Genomic DNA, 25,882 nt, shown 5'->3' on the forward strand with positions numbered 1-25,882 from the left:
GTAAAAAGAATTAGACATATAATTTCCACTTTGACATTTTGTATGTTCTACAACCTTTTTAATGATATAAGTACCTCGTTTGTACCTACATAATAAACAATTAAGAATAATCAAATTTGGTTTCCCCTAAATATTTGATACAGTTTTTTGCTTCTAATCAAGGGAAATTTTAAAATTTTTAAATTATTTTGACATAATTATAGATATACAGGAAGTTGCAAATAAATGTACAGGATGGTCTCTGCACTTTTCCGCCTTAGACTCCCCCGAAGTTAACATATTGTATAACTATAGTATGATAAGGATACCAAGAAATGGACATTGGTACAACCCACAGAGCTTGTTCAGATTTCTCCAATTATGCATGCTATCATTTGTGTTTATGAGTATGTATGTGTGTATTGAAGTAAAATTATTAACATTTTAAAGTTTCTCTTTGCTTTACTGAATTGATTACGCTAAGTTATAAACTCCAAAATCTCAGCAGCTTAATGCAATAAGAATTATTTCTCATTCACACAAATGCTGATGTGTGTGTTTCTGGTTGTAGGTCACCTTCTATGTGGTCATTTGAAAACTCAGGCTCCTTCTAGCTTGCTGGTCCATCCTCTCTCAAGTCCTACAGTAGGGTCCGTTTATCTTGCAGCTGGGGAAAGGCCAGGCATGGAAGCGTTGCACATCTCTGTGGCCCAAATTTCACTGGTCAGGACTCAGTCACCTGACTACTCTCAGGGCAGGGGTGGGTGGGAAACATACTGTAGCTGTACGTCTAGCAGGAAAAGGAAAAAGGTGTTGGTTTCCACTACATTTGGTTTCTTGAGGTTAAGAACCAGGTTTTATGTGTTATCATGTCTTGTTGAAAGTACTGGTTACTGTTTTCAGTATCATTTTCTCTTAATCTGTTTTCAAATTTTCTTTATAAATTTAGTTATCTTAAATTCTCTGTATCTACTTTATCATTTTTTTTTTTGCAAAGGGATGGGAAATGAATAAACTCAGTAAGCTCTAAAGGAGTTAAATAAGTTTTGCAGCATCTCAATTGCAAAAGTCGACTTGTTTTTATTTTTCAAGTTCTTTTCTTCCTTGTTCTCCGATATGCTAAAAATTAATAATCAAAATTTATACTGTGACTACATGATAAAAAATATTTGGATTAAAAATAAAAACTTTGATCAATGATCCATATATTAGACTACATAAGAGCCAAATAAAACATTAGAAATATAAAAATAATTTTACTTCTTTTCATAGAAGAAGATTTTATCACAGTAGTTTACATGTGGAATATGGATCATAATAAGAAAAAAGTCATTTTCTATTAATTTTTATGAGGGATTTTTTTTTTTTTTTTTTTTTTTTTTTTTTGCGGTACGCGGGACTCTCACTGCTGTGGCCCCTCCCATCGTGGAGCACAGGCTCCGGACGCGCAGGCTCAGCGGCCATGGCTCACGGGCCCAGGCGCTCCGCGGCATGTGGGATCCTCTTGGACCGGGGCACGAACCCATGTCCCCTGCATCGGCAGGCGGACTCTCAACCACTGCGCCACCAGGGAAGCCCCATGAGGGATATTTTATTTACATAGATTATCTGAAAGTTTCTTTCTAGCTTTGCTATTAACAGTAATATTGAAAATAGAAGTCTTACAGTATTTCGTTGTTAGCAATAGTAGTTCTATAACCTAATTCCACTGAACTCTGCAACTCTGTGAGTTCAATGAGTCTATGTTTTATCTTTAGGTACATAAACTCTGATGGAGATAATGTAATTTAGCCTCCTTGCAAATCTGCAAAAGGGATTTTACAAGCCCTAATGATTGCAGCATGCTGCAGTGAACGACTGAGCTTAATCATAAGAAAGTGGCCACTTTCCCAACTGTAATTCTTCCAGGAAACTCTCACAATAAAGGAGATAAGAACTTAATTTAAAGATCATTGTTCCATGGAAAGTCCTTAAATAAACTGCTCTTTAGCAATTTTTGATTCTCAAATCATTATTTCCCCTGTATGGTATTGTGGTCTTTGTTGTTTGAGTTATTAAGAGATTAAGGCACAAGTCTAAGTATCTAGAAGTCAGAGAATAGATGGAAAACGTGGCATGTCTTTAGAAGCATTTCCATTTGAAATTTTATATCAATCGTGGATTTGTCAAATATATTGAAGGAATACTGAAAAGAAACCCTAAGTTTAATTGTGAAAATCTTTCCGCAGTAGTGTATCTATGTAAATAAGAGGAAGACTCGATGATCTATCTCTGGTAAGAGTAACATCTTGACTATGTATGGTGTAAAACCTGAATCCCTGAAGCATATCAGGCTTTCCTGTTCCTTCCCAGACACTTAACATTCCTTTTCTTTCTCCCTTTAATCCTTTTCTGGCATGAGAAATACAGATGTGAATATGGAAATCATCTATGGAGTTTTAAGGGACAAGCAATTCAAGCTGTTTTTCAGAGCAAAAACATTTTCCACCCAATTTTTCTATACTTTAGTACTTTACAAGTTTTATTAACATTTATTAATATTCTTCAACCTATTTTCCATTTTCATGCCAGAAGCTTGTTCTCAAGGATGCTTTAAAGAAAACTTAAGCAATTTTCTTCCAGATATATGACATGAATTTGCCATGAGTTAATTTTTAACTAGTAGCTGACAATGGGTATTATGCTATGAAACTGTCATCTGGTCATTTGTCTGTCTTGAGCTATGGGATATATAAATCTTGAAGTATGAGCATTTGTATCCTGCTGTTTGAGTGAAAGACTAAAGTTGCAGAACGAGACTATGGTATTTTATCTTTCGTGTGGACATTTTTGATTTTGTGAACTAACTGGGGTGAATTTTACCTTCCTGTTTTGATTTCTCTCCTGGGCCAGATGTCTGCTTCCCATGTTGGCTGATGTGTGTTCAGTGGTTCCAGACTGCTGTTCATTTGAGCCGAGAACAAAATAATTAAGATGAGAAATCTTGTTTAAAAACAGCATATACAATAAAACCAAATACTAAAAAAGTATGGAATGTTTTCAGTATCTAAGACCATGACAACCCTTTTTTGGGCAGGTAATAATTCATTAGCTATGGTTCTGTTATTTAGTTCATTCACCAGTTTGTCACAACCAAAGAATGAAAAATTGTCATATCTTTCCCCAAACCTGCCTTACTTGCTATAATTCCTCTAACAGAAAAGGAGAGTATAAAAAGAAATTCACAGTTCTCCATAAAAATTACAGTGTTGAATAAATATATGAAAACATGTTCAATATTACCAACAACTACATAATGAAAATTAAATCAGAGTGATAGCATTTACCTCTTACCACATCACTAATTTTTTAAAAATACACCAATATCTAGTATGGGAGATACATTCAAATGAGTGCTGGCATATTCAGGGGTGATAATCAAAATATTTTACAAGTAGTACAGTATGGCACTGACCAAAGAATAGCCATCCAACCAATCAGCTCTCTGTTCTGATTGACGCATAAAGCCTTACAAATCTTCTGATGATAATGTCAAAATAGATCATATTCTTTGACTCAGAAGTTCTTCCATGCATGTGTTAAATCTTTTTGGTAAATTTCCACATTACTTTCCACACACATTTTATCAATTTGCACTTTTATTAGCAGTTAATGAGAATCTGTTTCCTCATATCCGAAACAACACTAGATATTTTAAATTATTTAAAATGTTTTGCCAATACGATAGGTGAAAATACTATTGGTTTGCTTAGCATTTCTTTGGCTATTAATACAGTTGGCTGTTTGTATTTTTTCCTTTGTGTACTGACTGTTCTTGTCCCGTTACTTTTTTATGCTACATGTTGAAACCTTTTTAATTTATGAGCAGAAGAAAAGAGATTTAAATGATTTTTCTTTCATTCACATGGCCATACCCAATTATTTTTCACTGTGGAAACTAGTCTCCTTTAGGACACAGTGTTCTGAATGGAAAACTCAAGAATGGAAGAACATATTTTGTGACATTTTGGCCAGGAACAAATCAGTACATTTAAAAGAGCATGCATTACAACAGAAAGGGGTGGATATTGGCTGATGTGTTGGTGTCATAGTTGCATTTAGTTCTGCAGGCCTGTCTTCTCTTCCTCATGCATTACTTCACTTTTCCCCTAGCCCCTGCCAATGTGGGACCACCCAAGCTCCTGAATGCAGCTCTTTCTGTAGGACCTTAAGTAAAGCCCAAATTGCAGGGTAGGAGGTCTTTAGCTTGCTGTTTGAGGCATGAATAATTTCTCTGCCATCTCTTTCACTCCACTCAAGTTACCATGTGGAATGCCATTTTGGGTAGGTTGGAAATGGTTCTGGGCTTGTATCATAAAAAGACCCAGACATTTTTTGTGTACTTTGTGATGGCAGAGAGAAAATAAGGAAAGGATTCAGGGTTTGACCTAGAAATCCCATCCAAATTGGTTGGGGTTTCGGGTTTCCTGAGTTGTCATGTCTGGGGGAACCTTGCAAATGCGTTGGTAATGAGGCATTTTGAGGGCTGTTGATTTGGGAAATGGATCAAGTTGTCTTGGGTACGTGGCATCCCATCTGCTTTTGCATTCTATCTTACATTTAAAACATAAACCTAGTATTGTGGGGTTATTGACATTTAGCTATATTATTAATTCTCATAGAAGTGGGTCTAGGAGAAATTTTAGAACCATGTCTTAATCATGAAAAATATGATAATTATTATATTTTCCTGAGGAATATCCACTTTTTTGACTGAACTGTGTCCACAAGGTTTTCAATATTTGTCTGATTCCTTGTTTGCCAGTGACTGGTCTGTAGAGGGCTTTAAAACTGTATTCATAACAATAAAAGGCAGCTATTATGTTGCAGTAGAAAGAGTTGTCAAAGAGGCGTTAGAAACTTGCTTGCTTCCTGTGCGGTCTCAGGGCAGTTACTTGTCTTCTCCAAATCAGTGTCTTCCTATATAAAAAGGAGATGCATTATCCATAATATCTAACTCACAAGGCTATGATCAGAATCAAATAAAAGACTGAATGGTAAAATGCTAGGTAAAATATCATATGAATGCAAGATAGTATTATCAACTGATAAATAGCATGCTATGAGTTAGAAACTTCTCTAAATATCTCCTAATGGAATGACCATTTTGACAAAAGTTATGGGAGACACCAAAAGATCATGTGGTGTGTGTTTGTTTTTAATGTGTGTTTGCATGTGTGAAGTACATATTTTCCCTCTTGGATTATTTTATCTATCATTTACTCTTATAATAAAAAAAAATTATTTCAAATTTCTGCTTCCCGAAAACGTTTTTACTTTTTTGAGATAACAAACCCACTGATTTAAATTCTTTTAAAGCTTGAAATGATCAATGCTATTTTCCTAAAATAAAAAAAAGTTGGAAATAAAATATATCTATGTATATATATATATATATCTACCTATCTATATGTATATATGCACATGTACAGAAGTTGAATTACCAAATATGGCAGGTAATCTAAATGGCTAGTATAAAAAGTACATTTTTCAGTCTTGGTTCATGCACTGTGGCCACAAAACATTCAGTCGTAACGTCACTATCTTATTCAGCAGTCCATTTGAAGGAAATTATGCTTTGGTCTGGCACATCTGGGTCAGATTCTAAATGACTTCAGGATTAGACTAAAATTAGGAGGAAATATCTAAGTTTCAATTTCTCTATCAAGGTGTCAGATGGCTTAATATTCGTTTTACAATTCTGTTTCAGTTTGTTTTACCTATGTTTTCTTTGTAGCAAATGTTTCACAATATACTAATACTGAAACATAGAATATGAAATTTCTCCTTCAAGAATCTCAAAGTTGGCTGTTGTCCCAACTAATTTACCATATGTAGCTGAGAAACCGTGTTTCATATTTTACAGATTGAGAAACCAGTGCACTGGCAAGCCTTAAAATAAGTTAGTAGGAGGTTAATGTTACTGATTTTACAAACTCAGAGATGATATCATCAGTAAACTAAAAAAGAAAAGAAAAGTTTAATGTACCCAGCTGATGCTAAAATAGTCAGATGATCAGGTCACTTGGGCCAAAAAACCTGATCAGTTCAGTAAATAAAAAAGTTTAACCATTTTGACTTCATTTCCATTAAGAGGGTCCCAAATCTTCATAGACTTAATTTCCTACTGTTTGTAACAGCTCTGAATTCCTAAATGTGAGAATTTGCCTTTGAATAAAGTGGGTAATTGATTATCCTTTTAAAACCTCACATATTAATTAAGCTGCTTCTTCCAGTTGAAATACCCTTCCTTTCTCACAACTTCCGGTTGAAAATTGGCTCACTCTTCAAGTGCCACCTCACATGCCCCAGAACCCCCAACACAATATTATCCTGCTGTCTTTGAAATCTACCCCTTCATAGCCCATAACATGTACCTTCATCATAATAATTTAAATATTGCTTTCACAATTACTCTTCTCTCTATACTAAATTCTTGTTGGCAAAGACTCTATATTCATCACTCCTGTATCCTTCAATACAATATATGCTCCAGGCTGATATTGCATATATTGTTTGGTAGATATATTTTAACTTGTACTGAAATATGAAGAATTTATATCTCAGATATATCCCCAAAGCTCCAGGTTTATATTCACATGTATACCATTTAATTTATGATATAAATGGATAAGAAAGAGGAAGGGGCAAAATCCCAAAGTACAGTTGCCAGCTAGGTCCAGAGTTATAAAGAACTTTTCTGAATTCCAGAAGCTTCTTCTCTCATCTCATTGGTCACCAATTGATGTTGGGAAATTTGTATCTCTAACCAGGTACATTGGTCACCTTGACAATATAGGGGAGAGTAAAGCAACTAGCAGACTCTAACAGAAACACAAAACTAAAAGAACCTACAGGAGAGCCTATGTGTAAAGTCCAAGATCAATTCAAGCTCAACATGTCCCAAATCCAGCTTCCTCTCCTTCTATACCCACTCCTTTTGCTGTGGATCCATCTCTGTGAATAATATAGTCAATAATCCTGTCAATCACCCAAACCGGAAACGCTAGAAACATCCCAGATCCCAATCTCTCGCGCAAACTCTGAGTTAATTCATTTACGGCAGCTTCAGTTTCTCTGCTATCTCTCATATCTGTCCCTACTCACAGTTTCTATTGTCAGTATCCTAGAGAGATTTCTTGATGTTCAGGTAGTAGTCATTTTTATCACCTTCTCAGCTTTTATATCTGCCCTCTCTCCCCTTACCCCACTACAACCACCATCACCACCACTCACCCTCTCCCACCCAGTCTTTGGTCGTTCCAGCCCAGTTAGTCTCCATTTTCATCTGGATTCCAGAGAATCTGGCGCCACCTTTTATTTTAAAGATAAAGCACATGACCAATCAGCACCTACTATCCTGAATGCAGAGACTGGTTCCCAGACGGTCACATAACCTTAGCCAGTATAAACACTGAAAATCCATGGACTTTCTCTGTGAATTCTGAGACAGTGACACTCTCTTCTGTGTGATACTAATACAGAAGCATGTGGAACTGAGACATGACGGAAGCCATTTGGGGATCATAAATACTTGCCTGCCATGAAGCCTACACCAGGAAGTGTAGAAGGAAGAGGCAGAACAAAATCAGATCCTGATATCACTGTTGGGCCACTGGATTCACCTCTACCTGGGCCAGGTCAGTCTTTGAATCTTTTAGGAATGGAAGATATTAAATTCTATTTATTGAATAAGCAGGTTTGAATTGGATTTTCTATTTCTGGCAACCAAAAGCTTCTTATTGATTTAGTCCAGCAATCTCTTGTTTAATTGGAAGAGGAAAGTATGCAGTATATTCAGAAGTCTGTAAACTATGGTTATCTATTTGGTGCCTTTGAAAATGAAGGCCAGATTTTGAAATAATTGTTGTTCTGGAAGGGTGGTATACTCTAGTGTTCTGCTTATCAAGGGACTGCCACTTAAGTAGGGTGGCCGTTAGTCCTAGTTGACCTACGATAGTCCCCAGTTCGTGCCTCTTGAAAAAGCATAATTATTAATAGCTCCACATTTCATAATCAAGTGCCCCAGTTTGGACAATAAATTAAGTGATCACTCTACTAATAAGGTATCCAAGGTTTAAATAATCGTTTACTTTGGGTACCAGTTACCAAACACATAACAATAGTCATCTCTGATTAAAAAGATTGAGAAGATCTTTACCTGGAAGAAGTGTATATGAACCTCTAAATAGTGTTTCTGGCCGCCCCAGCTGTCTCAGCATTCAGCAGTCTTCACACCATTGACCCAGTAGATCACCCCAGCAATATGAAGGAGGAACACATGATTTGAAAGCATCACCACCCCCCTAGTAAAGTAGTTCAGAGGGTTGAAAGTAACTTATCTTCCTGCCAATCAACGTTACTAGAGTGGTTTTCAAGCGTTTCAAGACTTTTTGTTTGTTTTTAATGCCTTAGAACCTTAACTTCTTTTTATTTTTTTTCTCTTTTTAAAAATTTTAGTTATTTACTGTTGCTATTTGCAATAACTTGGATGGACCTAGAGGGTATTATGCTTAGTGAAATAAGTCAGACAGAGAAAGACAAATAGAATCTTAGTTTCTGATGTAATACTGGGCTGTACCTAGATATTTAGAGTAAAATGCCCGTCATCATTATGCTTTTCTTTTCTTTTTCTTTTTTTAATCAATTTTCTTTGCCCATGTGGTCTAGTTAATAAAGCAGTAGAATAAGAGTTAAGGGACACAGGTTCACTGCCATGTCCCCATTGTTTAGAAGCGTGACAGGAACCTAATGGCAACACACAATGACTGTTGAATGGATGAATAGTGCCTGTGGGCATAATTTATAACACCTTAATCCAAGGCCATATAGCCTCTCTGACTTTAATTTCCTCACCTACAGAATGGAATTTAAAATACCTACCCTGTCTACCTCACAAATTTGTTAAGACGATCAAATGAGTTGTGTGAAAAGCTAGCAAAGATATAAAATTATATAAAAATGCAAAATTTAATTAAATACCAAAAAATGTAAATGTTACAAAACATTTAAAATTCTATCCAAGGAATAGATACACCTAAATTTGAATTACCTTACAGCACTGTGTTGCTTCCATTTATCTTATCAAACTATTCTTTATTTCTTCCAATTTTAAAGCACATTGAAACAGATCAAATCATTCATCAGAAAAATCAGAATATATATATCAGAAAAATTCCATGGAACAATAAATTGAAAAACTCATGATCATTACTGTAACTGAAGTTAACATCTTATGAATTCTCAAACTTGGCAACGATTAGCAGAGTTCTATTTTCTTTAGGTGTCATAAACAGAAATCTTGATTTGTCACTAACTCAAGCATTGAATAAGATGTTAGAAAAAGAACTTATAAAGTCTTTTAGAAAAAATACTTCAGCATATAGGAAGCACAAACACATTAACAAACCACAGTCTTTCTGCTTATACTTTTGGATTAAAACCAAACACAAGGTTTCTAGTGGTCAGATACTTCACTTCAAATTCCCTTTCTGAGGTCCTAAATTTTATAGAAAATTTCAAACAAAAATAACATAGTATATTTATAGAATCAGAACACATGTTAACATTAAATTAAAAAATTATTAGTAGTAGTCCAGCTTTGCTAAATTTCACCAGCCTCATAGGCAAATGCCAACCTCTCACATGGTGACTTACTTGTGGTTACCTCTTACTCTATGCCTAACCAAGCTCTTAGAGCCATGTTTGAACCTCTTGCTGCCAAACACCCTTGAGGAATTGGTTTAACAACAGGCAAAGAATTTCTCTAGACCACCCAGGTCCCAGTCAAAGCAATATAGGCAGTTGGCCAATACAGGCACTTTCCTCAGGCTGGGAAAAGAAACAGCCCATAGGATTAAGCTGGGCAGGGGGCATGAGAAGCTAGGACTCATGGAATTTGGATGCATCAAAAAGCACGAGCAAAGACTCCCTGAGCGAGTGAAGCACCTGGGGAAGGGCTGAGGACAAGATGCCTCTGTTCGTCCACTGTCCCCAGCCCTTGGTCATTTTACATTAGTGAGAATGGGAAAATGGAAGAAGGTGTGAAAAGTAAGAGTGGTTCAGTGACTGTCAGGGCTTGAATAGAAGCAGAAATCCACGGCCCTGGTTGTAGAAAGATTAGTCAAGATGGAAATGTAAAGACATTTTTATCAAGTGCTTAAGCTGAGTACCTGACTGGAAACCAACAACTAAATTCTTAGTAATTAGAAGATTTATTCGTTTGATCCAATAATCAAAGTGCATAATTTGGATAGAAGTAATTTCACCTCTCCTTAAAATGGGAACGACTAATCTCATGTGCCATTACAATGGTAGACTGTATTAAAGCCCTGTACGAATCCTCCACATCCAAGAGTGGCTCTGCTCAGTTACTGGATAGGTGTTAACTTAAGGGGGCCAGAGGCTAGACTGAGATTGGACCCTGCATATTGGGGCTGGAGCCCGGGTTGTGGTTTAAATTTCCAGGGGAACCATCAACACCACTTTCTGTGGCCAGAAATGTAATTAACCATTACAAACACATTTGACCCATCTACAATATTAAAGAAAATAATTTGCATTTCTCTACCTTACAAGAGAACGATTCTGTTTATGTTCCATTGTATGCAGGATTCTGTTTATGTTCCATTGTATGCAGGAGCATATTTTGCTGGTTTGAAAGAGTATGATGCATACAATTTTCTAGCAATTTTCTTTGTTTCGTTTTACAGCATTGTAAAAAGGTCCAACTCCAGAAATACCACCCAAAGAAGAATCCATGAGTTCTCACAGAGTGGCTGTGTAGCAAGAAGTGAAGAGTAACAAACAACCTACTCATCAGAAACACGAAGGGAGATGGGTTGTGGTACCCAAATGACAGTACAGCTGGGCAGGCCTCTGAGGGCCAGTGGGTGATCTGGAGGAAGATGGAGCAGGCAGGGTAGTTAGCAGGACCCAGGTGGGTGGGGTTCACTATTTAATATTGCCTTTGTGGACATTATATGTGCAGACTGGTGGAACAGGTGTGCTCTGTGGGAATCTGGTTATTTTATTGGTCAAGAAAATGTGTTCCATGAACAAATAGTTCCTGTATTATTTGAATTTAAAATGTAATTGTTAGGTGCCAAGATAGGAATTCTGTGGATCTTTACTGACTATTTTATGTATCAAGTTTGATTATGTTTTATAGGATCAGAGTATGTAATTTTACTGACATAAGTTAAGAAAAGGAGCTAAACAGGTTTGTGCATTTTGTCCCCCCAAAAGCAAAAGATGTGGAGAGCCTAGAGGAATCTGTTATTTCCCTCAATCTCCTAAAAGTAGGGTTTTAAAAGTCTCTTAGACATTGGTCAGAACCATGTGGTAAGCGATTGGAGCCTTAGCTCGCTGCCCCAATTTGCTGTCACATACACAGTGGAGGATGTGAGTGCTGAAGCCTCTTAAGGGGTTCATTGCCAGTTTCTCTAAAGGAAGTTACACATGTGCCTCAATGGGAGAACAATTAGGCCTTTAATTCCATAAAGGATCCATTCCACACAGAATCAATAATGTAGGCATTGTTCAAGATCTCTCTTCTATTGAGCAGGATTTTTATTTTTCCATTCTGTGAAGTATATCATTATACAGCATTTGACATTTTAATTAGTTCTTCAGACTATGATTCAGGGAGTTTCTGATGTTTCATTTAGAAAAACCAGATATTTGCTATAAGCGACTATGGAAGACTGTGGATGACTATTGAAGTGGAAACAGTAGAATTCTGTTTTCAGGGAAAAGAATAAGCATTTTCTCAATAAAATGTAATAATCAAAAGCAGAATTTAAAGCCTTAGTAGAATGGAAATAATGTCATACAAGACAAATTGTTTATTTGGATTATATAAAATTCCAAGTAAAATAGGTTAACTATAAGCTTTTCATATCCATTTTAGACCTTTTTTGGTGAGTGCAAATGGTCACTAGATGATTTTTGACCAAATAAAAATAGATTTGTTTCGCTTTTTTTAGCAAAACATAACTGAAGCAAGGTAAATATATATTATTTTAAGCAACTCTTAATATTGAATTCTGTAGGGTCATAGCTCTTTTTTCCTAAGTGTATATTTTATTATATTCTTTGAACTTCCTCTGACGTGCACATATAATTCAGTCACTCCTGCTATGTAAGTCTGTGTAACATTTTGCATGAGCAGAAAGCAGAGTAATGGAAATGTCTTGTTGCCAGTGTACAAGGACTTTCTAATCATATACTGCCAGGTTACAGGGAGTGCTGTATACAGGTCTCAAAATCCACAGGGAAATTGATTTAAGAGTGACTGCCATACTGAATACCTGTCAGGTAGCATCACCCTGGCTAGCACATTCAGTTTGATACATGGGATCTGAAGGAGGCAGAGCAGTTCAGGTACTAGAACCTGGGCTTGAAGTCAAAGACTTAGAGAAGATTACTCAGGAATACACACTTAGTTGCTCACCAGCTGTCTTAATTGGATTAGTTGCTTAACCTCTTGGTCTTAGTTTCTTAATTTGCAATGGGGATAATAATGTTTCCTGAATGATGGTTGTAAGCCTTAAATAAAATAAGCTGTTTAAGACATATAGGCTAATCAATAAATCTTATCTCCTTACACATTTTCTATACCATTTAGCTACAAAAATAGCATAAAACAATGCTCTTTTTTGGGATGTATAGTTGATGTATAATATTATATAAGTTACAGGTGTACAAAATAGGGATTCACTATTTTAAAAGATATTCCATTTATAGTTATTATAAAATATCAGCTATATTTCTCTTATTGTACAATATATCCTTGTAGCTTATTTTATACCTAACAGTTTTTACTTCCTTATTCCCTAACCCCTCTATTACCCCTCCCCCCTTCCCTCTCCCCACTGGTAACCTCTAGTTTGTTCTCTATATCTGTGAGTCTGCTTCTTTTTTTGTTATATTCACTAGTTTGCTGTATTTTTTAGAGTCCACATATAAGTGATATCATTGAGTATTTGTCTGTCTCTGTCTGGATTTCACTTAGCATAATACCCTCCCAGTCTGTCCGTGTTGCTGCAAATGACAAAATTTCATTCTTTTTTATGGTTGAGCAGTATTTCATTGTATATATATATATATATATATCACAGCTTCTTTATCAATTCATCTACTGATGGACACTTAGGTTGCTTCCATATCTTGACAACTGTAAATAATGCTGCTATGAACATTGGGGTGCATGTATCTTTTCAAGTTATTTATTTATTAAAAAATAAAATGATGTTCTTTTGTTTCAATCCAGTTGCGAGAAACAGAAGAACATGAAATCATAAAACCATTTGGTGAGGCTACTGGAAGTACTGTAAGCAATGTTAATATTAGTTTTTCATCATCTTTCAGATGAGTAGATTTAGTTCAAATTACAATAGAAATGCATGCAAAGTAATAAATTCTCATTAAAAGGTAGAAAAAACACAGATATACCATCTTCTTAGAATTACTATGTGAATTTAATTCAGTTGTTTAAAATGAGGTATTAAAGAAGCCAAGGCTGATTCTAAGAACTCAAATGTCCTCTCCCCTGATAGCTCTTGAGTCTAAAACTTTAAACCATGGCAGAGAGAGACTCAGAGGAGAACCCTTTAATTACTTGAGACCTCCCTAGTTTTTTATTCCTACATTTTATAAGCATCTTTGGCACAGGAATTCTGTGGAAATATTGCCTAGGATATGGATTTTGTGACAAAGCCCTAAAGAATTAAGTTACATTAGTCAGAATATATAGAAATATTTCTGCCTATCAATGTAGATATTAATCATTATTTGGGGGCTAAGAGAATGTCAGAGGGGCCGAGGGTACCAAGAAAATGGGTGAAGTCCAATATTCCAAATTCTATCACTTTATACATCCAACTGCACCAAATGAGGAGACACAAGCCACCTCAAGGCAGAGCAGTCTTACTCATCGTGTCCATGCTGCTCTTGTCCATGGAACATGCCCACTGATCTGTTCATCTTTCTCAAAGTCTAGGAAAATAATTTGCATTCACACTATCAAACATGGAAGACTTCATTCATCCACCCTGAAAAACAATACGAGCACCATATTAAAATTAGAAAACACATTCTGGCCTGCTCCCTATCTCCTTTTCTATGTTCTCCAGTTCAATAATGTTAGGCGAGAAATAAAGAGCCTTTTAAAGAAGTCAGACACCTGTGCCTTTTTTTCCCTCGGTAACTGTGCCCTTGCCGCTTTCTTGCAGACATCCTTGTAAGAGCTTTAAGTGCTGTCTCATTTTATCATCCCAACAACTCTATAAAAGATAGACCTTTTACCATGCTCATTTTACAGAGGAAGAAATTGAAACCTAGGGCTAAGTGATTTACCAAAAGCCATACAGCCAGTAAATGGTGGTTCTAGCTTGTGAACCCAGGTTCTATTATTTCAGGGCCATGCTTTTTACCACTAAGTAAATGATAATGTATCCAAATTAGGGCTTTTGTATTAAAAAAAAAAAAACAGTACATAGTCTAGCTCTCCAGCAAATTTATGGCTTTGTTCTTTAGGCCTTACATCTTCAGATGTAAGGATGACTCAGGGCTGATCTACTCTTCTATAGGAAAATTCAATTCAGTTTACTTAATTTTGTGTATAATTTGATCCTTACCTTTGGCAGAATACTGGTCTCCGAAGGATGGCCAACTCCTAATTCCTGGAACTTGTGATTATGTTAGGCTATATGACAAAGGGGAGTAAAGTTCACAGATGGAATTAAGGTTGCTAATCAGCTAACATTAAGATAGGGAGATTATTTTGGATCATCCAGGTGAGCTTAAAGTAATCACAAGGGTCCTTACAAGTGAAAGAAGGAGGCAGAAGAGAAGGTCAGATGGATGTGATGTGAGAACACGTCCCTCTATTGTTGGCTTTGAAGATGGAGGAAGGTGGCCACAAGCCAAGGAATGCAAGTGATGTCTGGAAGCTAGAAAAGGCAAAGAAACAGGATTTCTCCTGGAGCCAACAGAAGGAGCTTTGCCAACACCTTCATTTCAGCCCAGTGAGACATCTCAGACTTCTGACCTCCAGAGCCGTAAGAAAATAAACTTGTGTTGTTTTAAGCCACCAAGTTTCTGATAATATGTTACACAGCAATTGTAAACGAACACAATCCTGAAAACAAATGGGCAAACAAAAATCCCTGAGGTATGTTCATTGATGGAATTGGTGTAAAAGAATTTACCAAGTGGGCAAGGGAATGCTTTCAGAGGCCGGACACAGACTCCAGTGTTATAGGATCTTATCTTAATCTTGCCTTCACAGCTCTCCCCGAGCCTCAACACACATTTAACCAAACAGGAAGTACACGTTTGGATTGCTTGTGACTAAATTTAATCTTAATCTAACCTTTCTTCTTATTAATTAGCAACAGTACAGAAGATCTCTCTTACCAATGGGCTTCCTCAAGCCAAGATTCATTCCCTTGAGAATAAGAATTCATTGAGTATAGTAATTAAGGAAAATCGGCTACTCTCACCAATCATATATTCCATAGGAAACTTATCATATGCATCTTGTCTATCATTATTTCAGTAAAAAACTATGAATCAATGCATTGTAGCTGAGCTATTTACACTGAAAACAAAGGTTATAATCACTTTATGGTCTTCAGACTATACACATGACTAAAATCTGAACATTTTATTAAATTGTGAATTATTATAAATATCCCAATGCCTCACGTCAGCCACAGAAACTTAATAATAAAGTGTTTCACAGAATAATCTCATTTAAATCACAATATTGTAATTGTATACAAGAAGGGTCAGCAAAAAACTGCTCTTGGAACAAAATCTGGCATACCACCTGATGTTGAAAATAGTTTTATAGGAACACAGCCACATCTGCTTGTTTACATATTCTCTATAGCTGCTTTCACACAGCAGTAGCAGAGTTGAGTTATGGTGACAGTGATTGTATGTCCCACAAAGCCTAAAATACTTACAATCTGACCCTTTGTAGAAAAGGTTTTCAGACCCTTACAATACAGACAAAACAATCACACAGATATTGTCTTATTTTGAACCTTAAACATTTAGTTATAATTTAGAGTGTGATTGAGGCTAATTCCTTTAACTTCCCATGTTTAAAACTCACTTAAAAATTCACAAATATCAAGAAAATTAGAAATGCAAGATATTGACCAATGGTTTGCTAGTTTTCATGAGGAATCACCCTAACCATAGAATTAACATGCTGGATTAAGAAATGTTCTTTGGCTAGTTTATATGTAACCTTCTGGGAGAGCACGAAATGACCAGTAAGGAAAGAGGCAGAAGTGGGTTCTTTCTACTCCAAGAAAAACTCCACTTGTCATCTGCATGTCTCTGGGAAAAACTTTTTTGAACATACATGACAACTAACAAAAAGATGAGCTGAAGAAGAAACTCGAAAAAGGAAAGGGACTATTGAAATAGAAGGATGATGGTACCATTAATACAACTGAAAATATAAAAATATATTTTAAAATATGCTTAATGAAATAATAATCCAATGAAGATAACCAGGTTACATAGCTTGAAATTATAAAGTAGAGAGATGGGAAAAGTAATAGAGTGTTGAATAGTATTGATATATGCAGTAGTCAAAATTATATTTGATGTTGATAATTAGAAAAATATGGATAAAAGCTTATTTCTCAAAAACTTAAACATTACTATTACATAATTTAAAATATTACGTACATATGATTCTCATGGAAGAAGATTAAAGTAACTAAGTCATAATTAATATAGAAAAATCAGAAGTCAAAGAAAATGGCAAGTGAGTTTTATAATTCAGACTGCCCAAAAATGCACTAGGCATTTGTCTGTTATAACCTTAAGCTCTTAATATTGTTTAAATAAATGCGGACAAAGAATGATTTCATACATAAAAATATATGACAAATAAATTACCAAAGAGAAAATTTAAATATTTATAAATCCAAAATATGTTTTTTTGAGAAAAAACTAGCAATGAGACAGAAAAACTAATGAAAGTTATAATAAAATTAAGAAAAATAGAAAACAGGAGAAACACAACACAAAAGCAGAAAGGAGAATGCGAAGGTATCAGCAGTTACAGAGATTTGTTAAGTGTAAGGAAAGCCAGGTAATGGCTTTTGCTCATTAATTTGAAGAGATGCACAAAGTAGACAAGCATATTAAAAATTACTAAAAATTAGTCAAAATAAAGCAAAATCAGAAAAAAAGGAAGTAGAGATAATCTAATAAAGATAGAAATAATCATATAAATAATTGAAAAAGTTTTCAAAGAGTTACATATAAAAATAACTCCAGGTTCATCATAGGACATACTTTCAAATTTAAATATGATAAACTGTTCCAAATGATTAAAAACAATGCACAGCCATTGATTCAATCAATCATTCGTGAATCAGCATTATCATGATACTAAAAGCTGACAATAGCACAAAAAAAATACAGAGCAATTATACTTGTGTGATACATCAATTCTAGATAAATACTTAATAGGCATATCTCTACAGTTCTTAGAAAGAAGTATTCACTCTAATAAAATAGAATTTATTCCAGGAGTTAAAGGATGGTATAATATTACAAAAATTATTAGTATAGTATATCATTATTAATAGGTTAGAGAAGAATAGATACATGATAATATCAATAGTTTTTTATGTGTTTTGTGATTAAATGTAATGCCAGTTCATTATTTTAAAAAAACAAAACTAGATAAAGTAGGAATAGAAAGCTCCATACCTAGTATAATAAAAAGTATCTTAAAGTAATAGCCAGATTCATACTTAATTAGAGATAGACAACTGCTTCCCAAGTTGCCATTCTTTGGTGCACAAGTCTCACACGCTGTTTTCTTAAACAAAGGAGACTACTTGATCAATAATTTTGGGAAAGGTAGCCTTTTCTTTGTGCTGTATTTTAAAGTAATTAGAGATTCGAAGAAGTGTCAGTAAATAGTTCAGACTGTCTTGTTTAAACCAGCATTTTTCAAACTAAGGGGCCAGAGAATCCATTTTTTTAGGATTCTGTTAATTATATTCCACAGAACATGCTTTGGAAAATACTTCACCAGATACATACTTATTGGTACATGAGTGAGAAATAAAGTTCTCTTGTATTTAACTCTCTCTACGTGAGGCTATTTGGTACTGAAGTTTACTATACTACTGAGAAGAGTTGCTGGTTCTATTGTCTCTACATATATCCCAAACCTGTTTAATAGTTTTCATTTCCTGCCACAGCCTTTGTTCTAGTCTCTATCATCCTTTACCTGAATTACTGTGAGCACCTCTAACTCATCTTCTTGTTTCCGCTCCTGTTTCTCTACAATCTGTTTGCCACAACGCAAGTAGAGAAGTTTTTTTGTTTTTTTTTTTTTAAATTGGGAATCAGGTCACATCTGTTACGGGTTGAATTATGTCACCCCAAATTCATGTTGAAGTCCTAACCTCCAGGACCTCAGAACGTGTCTGTATTGGAGGTAGGATTTTTAAAGAAGTAATTAAGGTAAAATAAGGTCATATGGGTCAGTACAACTGGTGTCTTTACATGAGGAGATTAAGACATGGACAGGCACAGAGGAAAGACCATGAGAAGATGCTGAAAAAAGATAGTCATCTACAAGTCAAGGAGAGAGGCCCTCAGAAGAAATCAATCCTGCCAACACTTTGATTTGGACTTCTAGCCTCCATAACTGTGAGCGATTAAATTTCTGTTGCTTAAGCCACGCAGCTTGTGGTGCTTTGTAATGGCAGCCTTAGCAAACTAATAAAATGTCCATGTCTTGTTTAAAATATTTCAACAACTAAATGCAATCTAAACTTCTTCCTCGGGCATAGAAGCTGCTGCATTATCTGGCCCTGTCTCATCCTGCTCTTCTTGTCTCTTCCTGATTTTGTTCATTCACCTCCAGTAACACTGCCTTTATTTCCTTCATTAAATATAGGAAAATCCTTCCTGCATCAGGTCATTTGTACTTGCCCTTCCCCCAGTCTAGAAAGCTCTTCCCATTGATCTTACGTGACAGATCTTTCTTATCGTTCGGAATTCACCTTAAATGTCACCTCCTCAAAGGGGCCTTCCCGGCCACTTCTTCTAATGTTCTCCACAATCACATGACAATAACTTTTAATTTTCTTCCCCTGATTAATTTTCTTCATAGGATTCCTCAGTTCTGAAATGCTCTTGTGCATTTATAATTTAAGCTCTACATTAGCAGAGACATCTGTTTATCACTGTCTATCTGGAGACTGTAATGGTTACTGGCCCATTGCAACCACGAAAAAATATTTGTTAAATGTAGTATCAGGTGCTCTTGAGAGCATTTTTGATCATTGCTCATCAGGATATAAATTGGTACCATCTTTGTGAAAAGCAATTTCCCATTATGTCTGAAAAGCTTAATGATGTTCATATCTGTTTAATCTAGTAATATCCTCCTAGGAAAATAATTTAAAAAATCAGAGAAGGGAGCAAAGATTCTCTAGAATTATATATAATACTAATACATATTATATATGTACACATATATAATATGTATTAGTATTATATATATAAAATATGGTATACTGTGTTATATACAATAACAAAATTAGAAACATCTTAATTGTCCAACAATGGGGAAAAATTAAATGAATCATTATATCACACAAATGACAATATTCATTCCATTTTGTTTTGGTAATTATACTTCCCCAAATCTCTCCCCATAAGAGATTAGGTGCTCTGTATTCTCTTAGTCACAGGATAGACATTTGACCCAAGCTAGGCCAATGGAGTCTTTCCGTCAAATTTGAATATTTTCAGATCGATGGAAAGAAGAATGAGATAGTCATAGTTTATTCATTTCATTGCAGGTCCTTAGGACCTTGAGCAGTTTCTGCCGTGGATGAGACCGTGCTGGGTCTACTGTTCTGCCTTCTGGTTGTCAAAATATTTAATTACTTCTGTTGGGGCTTAGGGCAGACCAGCCCAAAACATGCAAAAGCAGTATATTGATTATTTTGAATTAAGATTACTTAAGAAACAGCCAGTGCAAGAGGGATGCTTTGACCCTCCTTGCTGTGTCCCTGAAAGCAGGAAACAAATCTCCCATACCCTTGTTGCCAGAGATAGGGAATTTGGGGCCAAGAAGCCTACATAAAACATACTTTGTTACTTCTTTACTAATTTACTATTCCAAGCCCAAACTCTTGTTTAGATTCTTTATTAATTAAGGACCCTAAGTTTCTTTGTCCAGTCAATTCCTCACAAATTTTTTGTTTTTTCACCTAAAAAGTATAAAAGCTGCCTGCTTTGGCCACTTTTGGGGTCTTATTTCTCTGAGACCTCCATGTGAGCAAATTAAAATTTTTTCTCCTTTTGATCTGTCTTGTGTCAATTTAATTACTACACCAGCCAAAAGAACTCAAGAAAGGTAGGGGGAAATTTCCCCCTCCCTGACACTTCCGTACTTGTTTGTGAACAGCCATTGCCCCGAGAGTCCTTCATTTCCCCCCTAACTCAGCCTTTCCTCCAGGACCCCGTGGATGGCCCCCAAATTGAGCAAATAACAGCGTAATACCTAGCCCAGCAGCTCCACGGCTGATGTGGATTCTGAAAGATACATTGCCCCATACTATTCAGGTTTTTAAAGATTTTCAATATTATTTCTTCATCCTGTCCTGAGTCCCTCTGATCTTGTAGGTTCATGCATATTTTTCCTTTAATTTGATATTTGCTGTGTTAATTCAGTATTTGTGGCTGACAAAAGAACTTTATTTGATGTGCTCTAAGTTTTGTTTTCAACTAAATCATGTTTGAAAAGTTGGAAAATTCTTAATGTTAAGTTAAAAAAGAAGCATACAGAACTATATGATGCCCACATTTATCTAAAATATATTTTGAAATATTGCCACTTATAAAATATTGAGATGCACACATACATACAATATATGCCAAATACAACAAAATCTTGTAATGGTCATTCTTTGGTATTGGAGTTCATAGGAGATATTTATGCTTTCTTCAAAAATGTCTGCATTTGTGTGCGTGTGTGTGTGTGTGTGTATGCTTTGATTCACTCTGTTGTAGAGCAGAAGCTAACACAACATTGTAAAGCAATTATACTCCAATAATGATGTATAAAAATAAATAAATAAATAAATAAAATTAGTTGGTATGGACTATAGCTCCTTCAAGAGGCTTCCCTGTACCAGGCACTGTTGCAGGTTACTTTACATCCTTATAATTCATGATTACAGTACGTGTTTTAAACCTCTGTCTAGATGAGAATTAATTAAATGATTTCCTTAGGATCACAGGTTATAAACAGTTGAATGGGACGGAAAGCTATGTACTCTCACCCCTATTTCTTCCATTAAACCACCTTGCCTAATGAATGTGTGAGGTTTCCTGGATTAGAGCTACAAATGATTCTCTGTTACTATTTTAATTACACACGTTGATCTCCACCTCACATGTCTGTTCCATATTTATCAAATTCACACTGTGTAATTCCCGCTGACTGTGCTGATAAGCTGACTGGATGTTAATTTACATAGTCTTACAAGATGATCAATAATATGGTTACCCACTTTTCAGAGGTTATGTCCATTCTCAATTTACACAGTTGTTTAGGAAAAAATAGTCCTTCAGCTGTCACTGGCCTTCTCTGTATTACTGGAATGTACCTGGGGACAGTTTCTACCTAGGGGGCATGGTAACACAAATGCATTTGATTTTGAAGGCAAAAGCTGGGAGACATGGTGGTATTGTCATAGGTAGATTTTAGCTAGGTTTCTTTTGGATGAATGCTTTGAAAAATACCACATGCCATAAAATTCTGGGAAATAGTCTCACTTCACAATGCTGAATTCGGTTTGCAAACCAGCAGACAGAAAGAGTTATGTACAACAGGCAAGCCTTCTGGTGACCCATAGCTAGCGCTGGGCCTGGCTGCACATTTAACCCAAGGAAGCAATGTCTCTTGGATGCCTCACTCCCCAGCATGGAAGGTACTGAAGATCATCTGCCAGGTGTGTAGATTAAATGGTGCACAGGTACGTTACTGAAAAGTATATTATGAAACTTTCTGAACTTCTTTTCCAGAGGAAAAAATGCTCAAGTTATTGTAAATAAATGTATTTTGACGTGTACTGCAGTTACATTATATATTAGTAGCCTTAGCAAGTTCACAGTTTGATAATAGGTACAAATTCCCTAGGGCCACGTGCCTACCTCTGGCCAGTTGAATGTATGTGGCATTGCACGTGGCCTCTGAACTTGTCCCTGAGATTCTCTGCTGGTGATCTCTCTCCCCTCATCTCCTGGCCAGACTCAGAGTAGCCAACGGAGTATTTGGAGCAGCCAATATGTGGAAGGGGCCTGGGTCCCTGAATCACCTTGTTGGCCTCCTGACAAATAATTAATTGACATGAATGAGAAACAAGCTCGATTGTGACAATAAATACACACACGTATAAAAATATAAGGATATTTTATACATCCGTAATATATAAAAATGCCCATAATGTCTATAATAAAATGAGGAACTCTACAAATGCCGTAAGAAAAAGAAACATCCTACTGGACCTGAATGAAGAGGAAATCCATCTAGCGTGACTGTAACTCAGGAGAGGCACTCTTTTCTAGGAAGCATCCTCTGACAACTCATTCTTGATCAGAGCCTCGCATTTGACCCTGTGCGAAGCCCACTAGGCTTGCTGGTCTGATCCCCCCAGCTACACAGTCAGCTCTGCATGGCAGAGCTGTGTCTTATTTATCTCTGAGTACCTAGCACTTGCTGAGTGCCAGAGACGCAGCAGTCTCAGCAAATGTCTCTTTAAGGAGTGATATATGAAAATGAGAAACAATTCATGGTTAGAGAGAGCAGTAGAGATGAAATTTGTTGGATAATAGCATTTTGATGAGTGGAGTGCGACGAGGAGGATGTTTCAAAGCAAACAACCTGAGCAAAGGGCAGAGCAAACAGCATGAGCAAAGAGCATAGAAGCAGCACTCTATGATATAAGACAGGCTGAGGACTGTAGATATCACAGGAAAGGAGTCTTTGGTATCTTATTTCTATATAGAAATTTATACTCCCTCGTGATTATTAGCAGGATGAGTCCAAACTTTTGTCTGCCGGTATTTGCTTCCATCTTTAATACATGTATGGCTGTTAGTGTGTGTATGTAAATTTAGATGAAAAGCAGAGAGAACATAGATAACATTCTCGAATATAAATCCATGTAAAATTACAGTTTCCAAATGACAATGACATCTTTGTGTAGAAAACAAAGTTGATGAACATTTTAGTAACACTAACTTCCTACTCTGATAATTGACAAATAAGAAAAATGCAAAACGAAGTATCATAATGGTATTGTAGATATCAAAATAATTTAGCAATAAGATTAGCATTTCGTTAAATAGCTTGCTTTTTAGTAATAAATCATGTAAAATCACTAATTTGTTCAAAGTATATTTTTATTAAGTGTGTAGTACGAGTCAGGCACCATTCAGGCTGCTAGTTACGCGCTGGGAATACAATAAACACGGTCCCGTCTTGTTTGGGAATTATAGTTTGGTGGGGTAAATTGGGAAGGAAATAAATTGTGGAAAATGATAGATCACAATGAGTACTATGAAAAAAAGCAACAGAGTGCAGAGTTATGAAATAACTGTGGGGACTGCTTGGATAGAATCAGTAGAAAGGCCTTTCTATCAAGGCAACATTTAAGATAAGACAGGTGAGGCAAAGAGCCAGGCAGGTAGAATGGGGAGGTGTGTTCTAAGCCGAGCGGCTCACAGATGTCATTTATCTCAGCTATTGATCAGAGTATCTGCCCTTTCTTCTTTCCTTTCCCAAATATTTGGTGTGTGGCTCTATTAGATAAATCAATGTGCTTAGTGCTTAAAGAGCTAGAAAGTGGACCAGACACATTTCTTATCTTCAGGAAGCTTAGAGTCATGGAGGGATTGTAAATTTGAAGTTGTGACTGACGGTGGAATGCTGCAGCCAGCTTCTACTGACTTGTCCGAGCTGCCTGTGAAATATTTCGGACTGTTGCAAGCTGGTTGTTACATAGTAACTTGAAATTGACCATGGCAAGAGTATTGACACTACAATAATTGGCAATTACTACAAATTAGGGTGTTTTTTCCCTCCAGAAGGTTGGTGGTTAAATATTTATCAATACTCCACTGGTCGTGAGAAAAACTGACTTAGAGGAGGAACGGGGACAGTTCCCTGCCTTTGGTCTCTATGGTATGCTACTATCAGCTGTTTAAATGGGATGTGACTTTAAAAGAGCCAAGAAAGTATTAGGTTATAGCTCCATCTCGATGTAATGCAAAGTGCTTTCAGCAGCAATTGGGGTTGGAAACTTGAGACTGTAAATTTGATAAGATCACAGACAATATGGCTCTTATTCTCCACTCACCCTCAGCATCCACCGTACCTGCGACCATGGCTCACCTGTGTTTGCTCTCGCAGACACTCTGCCCGTCACATTCTCCGTCTGTCCCATCCGTCTGTCTTTCTTACACGTATGGTATAATATCTCCCATCCTGGGAAAGAAATTCTTCCTTTACTGCACGTGCCCATCCTTCCGTAGCTCCATTTCTTCATCTCTCGTCCTCGTGAGAGTATTTTGTTCTCTGTCCCAAAGTCCTTATTTTGTACTCTCTTTCGAATCAGCTACAGGCAGCTTTTGTCTCCGCCACTTCACTAAACTGTTCCTGTGAAGGGCATGAGTACAAAGGGTGGTTTCAGTCCTCGTCTTCCTCAGTCTTGCAGGGGAATTGGACACAGACGGTGACTCATGCTTCTTCAAATACTTGCTGTGTGAGAGGCACGTTCTCCCCGTTCTTCCCCAGCTCAACGCCCACTCCTGAGTCTCCGCGGCTGTATGCTCATCCAGATCCCAGATCCCCAAGTTAGCTCTTCTCTAGGGTTCAGCCACCGAAAATCGTTCTTCCCTGTTTACTTTCGCTGGTTATCTATGGGCTGATGACTCTAAAAAAGCCCTTCCGTAGTCTGGCCTCTGCCTCGCTCTCTAGCATCCTCTCCTGCTCTTCTCCTGACTCTCCACCCTCAATCACACAGGACTTATTATTTTTTTCCTGAAGAAATAAACCCGAGTTGTTCCTCAGGACCTTTTATTTGAGATTTGCTCGGCTTGGAATACTCCAGACCTATTTCTTTCATGACTTCCGGTCCTGACTCATTCAATGTTCTCCTCAAGTGTCATCTCCCTGAGAACCTCATCTAAAATGGCAACACCATTGCCTGACGATTATTTATTTTTCTTCATACTGCTTATTATAATATTACACTATTTAACATATCTTCTAAGATATCAATCAATACAGTATTATCTAATATACTGCATACTATGTAGCATGAAGTAGAAAAATATAACATTTCACGTATAACATAACATAATGTGACATAATAGATCACTAGAATGTAAGCTCCATGAGAATGAAACTTTCCTGCCATCACCTATAAACAACAGTGCCTGACATATAGTAAGAACTTAATTTTTTTTATTGTTTTATTTTTTAATTTTAATTTTTTTAATTTTAATTTTTTTATTATTTTTTAAATTTTTAATTATTTTTTATTATTAAAAAATTTTTTTTTGAATTACTGAAAAAATTACCTAAAAATCAATGATCCTCTTCTAATTTTTTAGCCCTTCCTCACCTCTCCCCACCCCACTTTTTTCCACTGAAGACACAATGCTCACCTCTAGGCCATACAGCAGTAATTTATGAGGACCAGAACTTGAATCCTGCTCTTTTCATTATTTTTTACTTCAAATCCATTTTTCCCCATTATAGTGCCACCTCAAATTATAATATTTTTTA

The 25,882-nt window shown here is 36.2% G+C and overlaps 1 protein-coding gene and 1 long non-coding RNA gene across 4 annotated transcripts in view; both read right to left on the minus strand.

The window, feature by feature from the left end:
* Positions 1–25,070, minus strand: part of LOC129392479 (uncharacterized) — a 27,820-nt gene extending 2,750 nt beyond the window's left edge. Inside the window, exons 1-4 of one of the 3 annotated variants that reach the window (XM_055087656.1) lie at positions 24,468–25,070; positions 22,243–22,418; positions 4,884–4,938; positions 2,842–2,919 (exon numbers count right to left, since the gene is read on the minus strand). In XM_055087656.1, the coding sequence (XP_054943631.1) occupies positions 2,842–2,919; positions 4,884–4,938; positions 22,243–22,418; positions 24,468–24,638 (480 nt within the window). In that variant the 5' untranslated portion in view covers positions 24,639–25,070. The remainder of the gene's footprint in view (positions 1–2,841; positions 2,920–4,883; positions 4,939–22,242; positions 22,419–24,467) is intronic. The other 2 variants (XR_008618427.1, XR_008618426.1) reach the window with 2 other exon arrangements.
* On the minus strand, positions 13,158–15,769 carry LOC129392480 (uncharacterized). The gene is made up of 3 exons (XR_008618428.1): positions 14,848–15,769; positions 14,658–14,725; positions 13,158–14,072 (listed from the first exon to the last, which is right to left on the minus strand). It is a non-coding gene; the product is annotated as an uncharacterized lncRNA (long non-coding RNA).
* Positions 25,071–25,882: the final 812 nt, after the last annotated feature.

Source organism: Physeter macrocephalus, chromosome 10 (genome assembly GCF_002837175.3).
Source record: "Physeter macrocephalus isolate SW-GA chromosome 10, ASM283717v5, whole genome shotgun sequence".
NCBI classification, from domain to species: domain Eukaryota; kingdom Metazoa; phylum Chordata; class Mammalia; order Artiodactyla; family Physeteridae; genus Physeter; species Physeter macrocephalus.